The following is a 12,861-nucleotide window of genomic DNA, read 5'->3' on the forward strand; positions in this document are numbered from 1 at the left end:
GTCAATCATATTCAAATCCCCGTTTTCACGTGATTAGAAAGAAAATGAAGTGTTGTTACTCTCTCAACAAAAATATGGATTTCGGTTAGTTATACAGGAGATTTTGGAGTAAGATTTCAACAACTGTAAATATTATACTTTTTGAACTTATTGTCTAAATTTCGGAGATCTTGAACCCATATTAGAAGTTTTTGATAACAACGAAACTATTATTTTCACTGAGACCTGTCCTGTATACCCTGGGGGATAAACAGTGTATGTATTGAAAACTGTTCATTAAACATTGAATGAAAGGGGACTTTGGACTATAGTAAAATCAGCTGTTTTATAGTAAATTTGACCTATTCACCTATAAGAACAACCAATCATATCAAAAAGAATGTCGATGAGCGATACGTCGAGGTTGATTAAAGAGAGCCGAAGAATAGTTGACGCTTCCAATGATGTCAATCTGAACTCCGGGACATTGCTTAACATGATTTTGGAAATAGTTACGGGTATCGACTCCACAATGAGACGAATGGAAACAAGTATGGAGAAGCGCCTTGATGATTTGAAACAAGATTTCTTAACGGTGTCAGCTAGGGTTAGAACATTAGAAGACCAGGCGAGCGATTTCAACAAAAAGCTGTCAGACTGCGAGAATAGCTGCCAAGGTGTTAGCAATCTTTTCGATCAGGTATCTGGACAAGTAAAAACTAACAGACGTAATATAAACAATCATGATACGAGAATTAAGAAACTTGAAGACAACACCATCGTCCGACCGGGTGTTCCATCAGTCATCAATTCAAAGGAAATTGAGTCCTTAAAAACAGCCATTCTTGACTTGCAATGCAGGTCAATGAAAAACAATCTGATCTTTACGGGATTGCATAGAGTTCCGGGTGAAGATACGGAAGAGCTTTTGCGATCTTTTCTATACGATCAGCTGAGGATCGACTACAGGATCGAATTCGGCAATGTCCATCGATTCCGAACAAAGGGGGACAACAGAAGAGCACCGATAGTTGCAAGATTCCTATATCACCGTGATCTTGAATATGTTTTAGCAAATGCTACCAGACTAAAAGGTAGACCATACGGAATACGGGAGCAATTTCCTCATGAAATTGAACAAAAGCGGAAGGAACTGTATCCGGTGTTAAAACAGGCCAAACAGCAAAATAGACAAACCTCTCTTGTGCGTGATAGGCTATACATAGACAACCAGCTCTACATTCCTAACACGGTACTAGAGGACACTAGAACGGAGCATACTGGCTCTTCATCAACAAACCATGACACGAGCCCAAAAGGGTCTTATTCTAGTGATACCCCTCCTAGCAAAAGACAGCGACAGGGACCGTCCCCTGGCCCACCGCACACAGATGATTCACCAAATTCTGGCAGATAGGGGAATGGTGCAAGAGGACAACCTCAAAAGAAATCGAAAAATTATAAAACTGTGAATAAGAAATATACAATTAACAATGATAGTTTAAATATTTGTTTCTTAAATGTTTGTGGACTTAAGAAAAGACTATTGTCTCCTGATTTCATTGAAATTTTGCTTGAACATGATATCTGTATTTTTGTTGAAACGATGTTAACTGATTTAGATAATTTAAACTTACCAGACGATTATTTTTATGTCACAAAAAATAGAAAAAAATTTAAAAAAGCATCAGGTGGAATAGTTGTTATTTATAGAAAGAGTTTAGAAAAAGAGTTGAATTTCTATAATACTGAGAGTCAATTTGTTTTATGGTTTAAACTTTCGAAATCAATTTTGTCACTTAATTCAGATGTAATTTTTGGTTGTGTTTATGTACCACCTGAAAATTCTAAGTATTCTACTATAGAAGCTTTTGAAGAATTGGAAAATGAATTGAATATCCTTACAAACACTGAAAATTGTTATATTGCCCTAGTTGGCGATTTTAACTCAAAAACTGGGTCTTTACCCGATTATATTATACCTGATGAGTCAATTGTTAGTATGTTTGATTTAGATTGTGATGCTGATATATTAGATTATTTGTATGATTATGAGAATCTGACTCGAAACAAAATCACCTTACAAAGAGTGTCTCAGTGTACATGCAGACCTAATAAGTATGGTCATAGACTGTTAGAGTTGTGCAGAAAAAATAATTTATATATTGCAAATTCAAGAGTTGGATCAGATAAAGATATTGGGGAGAAAACATGTAACGATTCAAGTGTTGTTGATTATTTAATTATTTCATCAATGCTCTTCCCTTTGATTGTTTATTTTGAAATTGCTGACTTTATACCGTTATATTCTGATTGTCATTCTTTTATAAATTTTAGACTTCAGGCCACATTTAGTAAATCAGATTCAATTGTTATCAACAATAGAAATGATAAAACTTTTGTCAGGTGGAAGAGTGAACAGAAATCTGAATACGTTGATCGAATTCACAATGATTCCGAAGGTATTTTGACCACTGTTATGAATAAACTGGACAAATTGTCCGTAAATAATGATGCAACTCAAAATGATATAAACAATATAGTTTTAGATATCAGCAAAAATTTTAAAGATGCTGCAGCAGAAACGTTTGGGAAAGTAAATAAACATAAACATTTTTACAAACATGAAAATTCAAAACCTTGGTTTAATAGAAAATGCTCGATGAGTAGAAAAAAATTTCATAAAGCTCGAAAGAGATATAGTTTTTTGAAAAATGCTGAAAACAGAAGTAAAATGAGACAAGCTAGTAAAGAACATAAAATAACATTAAATAAATCTTTTGCAAACTATCAACAGAGAGCTGCTGATGAGTTGCGTAACATTTCTAAAAAGGATACAAAAGCTCTATGGAAAATCCTTAATAATCTAAATGATAGTAAAAAAAAAGATAACAATGACGATATATCTCTAAAAGCATTGTATGATCATTTTAAAATACTAAATGAAACTGTTGAGACAGAAAATGATTTCGAACAAGATTTGGAATTTAATACTCTACCAGACGATGTTGAGTTATTTTTAAACAGTCCAGTAACAGAAGATGAAATTAAAAAAGTTGTTTCAAACTTAAAAAATGGCAAAGCTTCAGGTAGTGATGAAATTTTAAATGAGTATATAAAGAATACAATTGACGATTTAATGCCAATTTATGTTAAGCTATTCAATTTGATTTTAGATACTGGAATTGTTCCAATTCCTGACAGTTGGTCTAATGGAATCATGATTACTATATTTAAAAATAAAGGATCAAGATCTGATCCCGAAATGTACAGAGGAATCACTTTGAATTCATGCTTTAGTAAAACTTTTTCTGCCATGTTGAATTACAGGTTAAATAATTATGCAGATCACGTAGACCTGATTTCAAAGGCACAAGCAGGTTTTCGTAGAGGATTCTCTACTGTTGACAATATATTTGTATTGTATTCTTTAATTACTATATATTTTTCATTTGGTAAGAAGCTATTTTGCACTTTTATAGACTTTAAGAGCGCTTTTGACACTGTATGGAGGTCAGGATTGTGGCAAAAAATGCAAAAATCAAACATTAAAGGTAAACTATTTAATGTGATCTATAATATGTATCAAAATATAAAAACATGTGTCAAGAAAGGAAATGAATTTTCCGAATTTTTTATATCTCATACAGGAGTAAAACAAGGTGAAAATCTATCACCTTTTTTATTTTCTTTGTTTCTAAATGATTTAGAAAATTATTTTGTGGAAAATAATATAGAAAGTCTAAATAATATTTCAAAGCTGTGCTTGGAATCATTAGAAATGTATGTTAAATTGTTTATTATACTGTACGCAGATGATACTGCGCTATTGTCTGAAAGTGCAGAAGGATTACAAAAAACCCTTGTATGTTTTGAAGAATATTGTAAAAAATGGAAGCTTAAGATTAACACAAGCAAAACCAAAGTAGTGATTTTTAGTAAAAGGAAAGTAAAAAGAAATCAGAATTTTATGATATATGGTGAAAAAATTGAAATAGTTGATTCCTACTGCTACCTTGGTGTACTTTTCAATTACAACGGTAGCTTTTGTACAGCACGAAAAAAACTTCTTGTTCAAGCACAGAAGTCTTTGTATGCTCTATACCGAAAAATTAAAAATATATGTATTCCCGTCGATTTGCAGCTAAAACTTTTTGACTCATTGGTTATAATTTTAATTAGTCCTGTTTTATTATATGCTTCAGAGGTATGGGGATTTGAAAATAAAGAAAGCATTGAGAAAATACAGTCACCTTCAATTTTGCAAAAACATTTTGAAATTAAGAAGCAGTACACCAAATTATATGGTGTATGGGGAACTCGGAAGATTCCCTTTGGAAACCATTATTAAACGTAAAATGGTGTTGTTTTGGAATAACTTGTTATCGGAAAATAACAAGTTATCTTCCATTATGTATAAATTAATGCTCAAATTACATTTTCAAAACCCCACAAAATTTAAATGGATTACGTACGTTAAATCCATATTTGACGAAAATGGAATTAGTTTTATTTGGCAAAATCAACTTCCATTGGATAAACTGGGATTAAAGAACATTATTTCACAAAAACTGAATGATCAATTCATCCAACATTGGTTTTCACAAATGAATAACTCTTCAAGAGGTGCATTTTATTCATTTTATAAAGAGGAATTTCGTTTGGAAACCTATTTGATAAAGTTGAAGCTGTGTGACAGGATTTATATGGCAAAACTCAGATGTTCAAATTTAAAATTTCTGTAGAAACGGGAAGATGGTCCGGAATTCCAAAAAATGCACGAATTTGTCATCTTTGTGGAAATGGAATAGGGGATGAATTTCATTATCTTTTTAAGTGTCAAAAACAGGAAATAAAACTGCTTAGAAATAAATATATTCCACAATATTATACTGCAAATCCAACGGAGTACAAATTGAAACAGCTTTTAACATTTTGTCATGTAGAACTTTACAAAAACTTAGCAATATTTTTAAAAATTCTTACACGATACTTGTGATTTATGTTGGTTTTTAGTTGAAAGTTATGGTAGTTTGTAAATTGACATTTGCTATATTTTCTCATGTATGTAGCATTATTATGTTTAGTGTGAATGTATTGAGTATAAACATGTGTATACGTGTATATATGATGTCCTCTTGTACACCTACGTGTCTGAGGTTTATTAATAAAGTATTGTCTATTGTCTATTGTCATAACTACCAATCATCGTAGTTCTTTTAACTTTATCTGGTTTGTCATTCCAGATAAATTTGAAACATTTTCTTTTTATTACTTTTTTTTATATATTTCTGGAAATACGCATGAGCTAGCTTAAAAGGTAAAGAGTGGTATTATAATCAAAGATTTGATGATCAAGATTTTCCCTAAAATAGTGAGATTTCGTTTTTCCAAGGTATAAATAATTCATCTATTTTATTTTGAAAATTTAATTTCTCACATTTTTCATTATTATGTCCAAAATAAATCCCTAAAGCTTTTACAAGTTTATCTATCCAGTTAATATTTGCTATTTTGTCTTTACCATTTTTGAGTTTCCCTATCCATATCCCTTCTGTTTTATTTTTATTTATAATTAATCCGGAATAAGATCCGAAGATTTCATCCAATGCTAGTTCGATATCATTTTTATCATTAAAAATAAAGTTGTGTCATTAGCTGATTGGCTAATCTGAAATCCTGTTATATCTTCGTTATTTCGAAGTCTCAGTGCCAATATTTCAACGAATATGACAAAAAGAAGAGCAGATAAAGGACACCCTTGTCTAATCCCTCTTGAATTCTCAAACATTTCTGAAATCCACCCATTATTAATAATACATGTTTGAATATCAGTAAACAAAGTTTTAACCCAATTTATGAATGATTCATTGAAAGTGGGTTTCTTATTGTCTGATACATTCAATATTTTGCTATGATATAAAATTGCCGTCCATTTTCCAGAACCACTCCCCCTCCCCCCACTGCACACAATTTGAGATTACAGAAACTTCGATGTCATGGTTTGGTTAATTCGTGTCATGGTTTGGTTCATTCGTGTCATGGTTTATTTCATGTTGAACATGGTTCAGAATGTGATCCTAATCGTGTATGGACGAAGAGTAACTATCAAATAAAAACGAACATTATACAACTATTGAAATTCTTTTTTTTAATCATTTTATACGTTAATTCAATATAGTATTATAATAACTAAGTACATGCAAATGAAACTTTCCATCCGAGACCAAAATGACTTAGATGTAAGCAACTATATGTTTCCGTACGGCCTTCCACAATAAACATATTAATCTTTATCTCTTAGAAAGCTATAAATTGAAAGGCTCCGACAAATTTATATGAAAAAAGTTAAATGAGAAAACCAACGTATACAATATTACAAAAGCATAATCATTTTTATTCATTCGTAATTCGTAATAATAATTGATAAAATTGGACATTAAATCGCTTCATTCTGATTTGAAAGTGTGATTTTTCATATATTTGAACTCGGAACTTGTGTGTATTTTTTTTTATTTGATTTCAATTTTTACTAATACATGTAATTTATAAAACAAATAAGTTTTTACTGTTGTCCATGTCACGCGTTAACATTTTGTATCGTGGATGGTTAAAGACTTATTTTGTCCTCATTATATCGTTTAGTTAGTTTTGTAGTTGGGATACTATATTTTGGGCGTATAACCCAACATCCCCTTTTATTTATCATAGAATAATTCAAATAACAACAGAGCATGTACAGTTTACTAGAAAAAAAAATGTAAAACAAAAAATACTTTTTGACTAGCTGATACGTTTTGCAACTGTAAGTAGACGTCTTTACATAAGTGGTGTCGCTCACGATATCCCCGAAAGGGTCCATCATGGACATATATACGTAGAAAATAATCTAATTTTGTAATAATCTTCTCAGAAGACACTTAAATAAAACAGTGACTATTGAAAAAATAAAAGCAAAATAACAAAAATATGGAAAATCGAGGAAATTCTAAACAGAAATTCTGTAATCAAATGGCAAAGTCAAAAACTGAAACAAATCAACTGAATTGATAACAACTGTTTATATACACCTGACTTGGAACACATTTATTTCAAGCTTAACCTTTCACGTGTACGACAGTCGTATAAAACAGATAGGGAATGTTAGTGTACTGGGTTGAAAAATTAAAAGTGTTGCTAGAACTAAATTCAGAGCAAGATCTAGATTAACATTTATCCAAAGTTCAAAATCCACATATGATTAATACCACTACGCAAGTAAATAGTTTCACAGTATTTCTGAAGACCCGCTTTAAATTCGGAAAGAATCTTGGTTAATCTAATTAACAATTCTTAGGTCGAACAAGCAGATGAGCTGGCAATTTACGGCTGTTTTTATGGAATTTTGTGAAGCTTAGTTATCAAATACAAACAAGGTAAGTCCTCCAATTTGCTGCTCTGTTCATTAAAGATATGAAGTACTTATGAATCCAAAATGTCGTCCTTGTCAAACGATGTGTTTAGTCTCAGATGAATGATTTTTTTTATTAGTTGTTAGTGGCTTTGAACTAGCTGTCAGATAACTGCGAGTACTCTCAGATCTGTTCATTGTGTCTTTTTGTGTCGGGATGTATAAGTACCCGGCCACGTCTACTTGTATTTTTGTCCATCAGATGAGTTAAGCCTTTTTCAACTGATTTTTATAGTTCGTTCTTATGTTGTACTGTTATACCACTGTCCCAGGTTAGGGGAGGGTTGGGATCCCGCTAACATGTTTAACCCCGCCACATTATTTATGTATGTGCCTGTCCCAAGTCAGGAGCCTGCAATTCAGTGGTTGTCGTTTGTTTATGTGTTACATATTTGTTTTCGTTCATTGTTTTACATAAATAAGGCCGTTAGTTTTCTTGTTTGAACTGTTTTACTTTGTCTTATCGGGGCCTATTATAGCTGACTATGCGGTATGGGCTTTGCTCATTGTTGAAGGCCATACGGTGACCTATAGTTGTTAATGTCTGTGTCGTTTTGGTCTTTTGTTGGTAGTTGTCTCATTGGCAATCATACCACATCTTCTTTTTTTATATTATTTGGCCTTTTAAACTTTTTTGGATTCGAGCGTCACTGATGAGTCTTTTGAAGACGAAACGCGTGTCTGGCGTATATACAAAATTTAGTCCTGGTATCTATGATGAGTTTATTTAGTATGGAATATGACGAGTGCTCATTGTTTCCGTATTCTTTTACAATACACTCGTAGTAGTACGATTTGCATACAAAAACAAGTTAAGAACAGGAAAAATTTTAAATGTAAGCTTTGCGCATTACACTATCTTAATTTAGTTTAAAATGCTTTTTTCTTCTAGTCAGTTGGTAAATTGCGTAACTTCGTTTAATTACAAGCGTTTTTAAACAAAGTTAACTATCAACATTGAGCTGAAACACATTTATACTGATTTGGATCTAAACCATAACGAATTTCTAGATACTTAACCGAACCATACATAGCTAAACCAGAACATTGCAATTTCGATGGTTTACTTATTCTGCGTGGGTTTCTTAAAAAAAAACTCAATTCCAATGTAGATCGTTTGACTATCAATGCAGATTAAAACATGTAGACTGCTTTTGATATCCTAGTTAGAATTAAACTGATGCAATCGTTCGGGGAAGTAAATTAACACAATTATGTCCATCTTAACCAAACTATGACAAAATCACTGTACTTTACGCTTCCTAATAGACCTTTTCAACATCTCTCGACACCTACAGTTGAGAAAGACTACGACAGGTAAAATGTGAAGGGTCGTCTCAAAAATAAAAAAAAATAAATGAGATCATTATTGATTTTATTGCTTTCAATCATTGACAATGATAAAACTTTTATACAGAGTCCAAATGTCATGTTTTTTTTTAATTTGTTATAAAGAAAATGATAGACTTTAAGTCACATTTCATCTTTTAGACATTTAGCTTCTAGCTGTCCTGGTTGAATTTGGAAAACGAAAAGAACAAATCATGTTCTATTGTAGTTGATATTTAATTAAACAATGATTATGTTGGTTTACAAGGGCGGCACATGTCTGATTGTTTTGGCCTTGGATGCCTCCATAATGTACTCAATACTTTGTATCATTTCAATTCACCAATTTGGTGTTCCACTTGAATTCTGTAATCACCAATCACTGCTTAAATGTTGTAGCATTGAAACGAGGGGTCAATTATAATTTTTTTTCAAAATCCATCAAGAAAAAACTTTACCTCGAACAAGATATCTTGAAGCGGAGAAGACCGTCGTTGATAATAATAATAAAAAAAAACGTGATCTTTTCCTTCGACCTAAAAAATCAATATGTAATTATGTAAAAATTGAAAATGTACATCGACTGAGGTGAAGATCGGTGGAAAAACACAAAGTTGGTTGTGTTAACAAGTGTGATACGGACGGACAAGTATTCTTTTTTCATTTTTGAAAAACATCATAAAAGCTTTTACACCAACAAATTAAATCGTTATTGGCATGCGGCAAATATTTGGCGAAAGACTCACATCATCACAAAAGTGAAGAGAAAATGGGTTAAAATTCTGAATGATTGAAATATTTGTTTAATCAATTCAACATGAAATGTCGTGCAAATACTTACGAAATAAGAATATTATATGACAGAGACATATGTATGGTAGACGTTTCCCCTTTCGGGGAAATCCAGAAATCGAGAAAGGGAAATCAAGAAATTGAGAAATCGGGAAATAGAGAAATAGAGAAAGCAAAAACGCAAAATCGAGAATTCATTTCGCGTTTTAGCGTTTTCGTGTTTCCTCTTTCGTGTTTTGGCGTTTTTGCTTTCTTTATTTCTCGATTTTTCGATTTCCCGATATCTGGATTTCCCTATTTCTCGATTTTCCGATTTCCCGATATCTGGATTTCCCTATTTCTCGATTTTCCGATTTCCCGATTTTCTCAATTTCTCGATTTCTCGAATTCCCAATTTCGCGTTTGCAAAATGAACGGAGAATTCACGAAAACGCGAAAAGGCGAAATAAATGGCCGCATCCGGCCACCATACATATATTTATTTATTTATTTGGTTGATATATATTCTTAAACTATATAGTCAAAACAGTATAAAACCGCCAATCCAATATGTTACGTGATGATAATCATGATGATTTTTGCCTTTGAGACGACCCATCCATTTTACCTGTAAACTGTAGGTGTCATTAGTCGGTGTCGAGAGATGTTGAAAAGGTTTATTAGACGTGTTAGGAAAGTCGATACTACTGCTGGCGCTCGTGTTGGTCGGAAGAAATATACAATATGATTGGGGACCTTCTCAATGAGTACAAAAACTGAACATTTTTGTTACCTGTTTGGGCGTGTTTGATACCGCTGAGACAAATCTGTAACAATTGTATTTATTAGAGTACGCAGGAGAAGATCAAATTATTTGTTTAAGAACCAGAAAAGATTCAATAAATACATTTTTAGACAAATTAATATTAGTTTTGTGAATAATTTATCTTTTTTAAACATCTTGTAAGCCTTTGTTATTTTATTAATACTTTAAGCTTTCAGTAACTGCAAGTACTTTGATATTGGTACTTTGTGTCTATTGTCTTTATGTTATTTCTTTTAACGATTCCTGCCGATATAATGAGTCATGCCATTTTCAATCGATTTGCATAGTATGTACTTATGAATTACTGTTACAATTACACGACTGTCCGATGTTAGAAAAGGGTTTCGTCAAGAGCTCTTACGAACATATTTAACCCCGCAATATTATGTATGAACCGGTCACACACCATCAGCCTCTTATTCAGTAATTGAAGTTAGATTTTGAATGCGCACACTGGTAGTATACAGCAAATAAAAATAAGTACAACACAAAACAACTAAACACAAAAATAAATACCCCCCCCCCCCCCCCCCCCCCACACACACACACACTCCTCATCTGTTATAAGACTATAAAAAGGTGTCCACGATTTTTGATTCTATATCATAAGCATACGTCTTTGGAAAGATCGTTATAAGCTTTTCTGATAATTCTGATTTTAGAAACAAAAAGTTTAAACGACATTTAAAGAACGATACAAACAAACTTTGCTTTAGTTGAATTTTGACGGTTTGAACCCCATTGTCTTCGTGTAAAATAACATCTGTCTGCATTTCCGATTCCAATGGGTTCAAGTTTATTCTCTCGCCTACAAAATTCGAGGGTTTCTTTACCCTTGGTCCGCCTTTCCGTCCGTAACACACTTGTTGACACTCTATATTTAACATCGTTCTAGGAATTTGACCGTACTTGATTCATTTTTAGTCCTTATGAAAATCTAGAATCCTATTAATTTTTGAAGACAAAGGTCAAGGTCACAGTTGGAATTATTTGACGCAATAAGACGTCTAGAGACAGTCAGAGTCGTTTGTGACCTTATGGGAACAGCAAAGGAACGAACTAAAACAAACAGTTGAATTGTTTGGTGGACTTTTCGGGAGACATTAAACAATGCAAATGCTACCCAATCATACAATGCTAAAAGTTATTAGGCAAGTGAACAACAAAATCCCAAATTTGCATTATAAAATAAATCATCGAGCGTTCATATTGTGAAAAGGGGATTTGTGTTTTCCAAAATAGTTTTTTTTTTATTATTTTTTTTTAAATCGTACCAGAATGAAGCAAAACGATACTAGTAGTTTGCTTCCATTGAGAGATCAAGCGGGCCAAAACCCTTATCAAATTTTTTTTTTAAGGAATTTTGTTGATTCTGAAAATAAAACAAAAACATCCCCTCTTTTTCATGTGTATCCTTAATTTACAAATGTACCACGTAATTTATTTTAATTATCACATTTGAAAATTAATTTTGGTTCTTAACAATGCCCGATCGGTCATATATTGCACACTATAAATAACGTATTTCAGTGGCCATACAGGTAATAAAAAATAGAGTATTTATAATTTTGGAGATGACCCCCAAAATCTTATTGTATTTATCTTCCATCCAACACGAGCACCAACAGTAGTATCGACTTTCCTAACACGTCTAATAGAGATTTCCAATAAAATGACTTTACTCGACATAACCGACCTAACTCAACGTATTTCGTCCTACTGCATTGAAGCATGACGGAGTGGAGCATACACTGCATGCATGTTTTGCTCTTTGAACACGCATTGTTTGCTGGAATATACCGTCAGTAAAAATCAACCCCAACTAATTGTTTTACTCTTTAAATATTTTGTCATTAAACTTTGAATGATTTTATTGAAACAAATAATATAATGGAACAAGTAAATTAGCAACTTGTAATCAAACACACCCATCATTTCTTGTCATTTCACTTGATCCATATTTTAGTTCTTCGCAATTATGAATTTTAAAAACTACCAAGACGAAAGTTAGCATGCAAATATTAAAATAACGAATTCCGAAGCGAGAAGGTTGCCTTTTTATTGTTTTAAAAAGATTTAACGTTTTAAGTAGATTCCAACACACCCGAATGTAAAAGGTGTACTCGACTTTTAAAACAAAATAATATTTTTCTATAATTTAATTTAAGATAATTTGATGTGGGCAGAAATTCATATTTTTAAAAAGTACTTTTTCGTCTTTACCTTTATCAAATTATGAGGCGAGGTTTTTGTTTAAGTATACCTAAACTTGCATCCGAGGATACAGGGGTAGAGGGCGTACTCCCCCTTTTCGATCGCACAATAAGTTTTAAAATCCATATCATTTTTAGCGTATAATTGTCCAAATTGTTTTTTGCATCGCTCCGCTCGTCAGTATAAATTATATATTATAGAAAACTACACCCTCTTTCAAATATCTTGGATCCGGTCATGATCACAAATTGTATTGCACGAAAAAAAAACTTAAATGATTGTCGTTTGACTT

At 32.3% G+C, this 12,861-nt stretch overlaps 1 protein-coding gene across 1 annotated transcript; it reads left to right on the forward strand.

Moving 5' to 3' along the window:
* The first annotated feature begins 379 nt into the window (after positions 1 to 379).
* LOC139525060 (uncharacterized) lies at positions 380 to 1,396 on the forward strand. The gene has a single exon (XM_071320238.1). The coding sequence runs from the start codon at positions 380 to 382 to the stop codon at positions 1,394 to 1,396; it is 1,017 nt and encodes a 338-aa protein (XP_071176339.1).
* The last annotated feature ends 11,465 nt before the right edge of the window (positions 1,397 to 12,861 follow it).

The sequence above is a fragment of the Mytilus edulis genome, chromosome 5 (assembly GCF_963676685.1).
Source record: "Mytilus edulis chromosome 5, xbMytEdul2.2, whole genome shotgun sequence".
Lineage (NCBI taxonomy): Eukaryota > Metazoa > Mollusca > Bivalvia > Mytilida > Mytilidae > Mytilus > Mytilus edulis.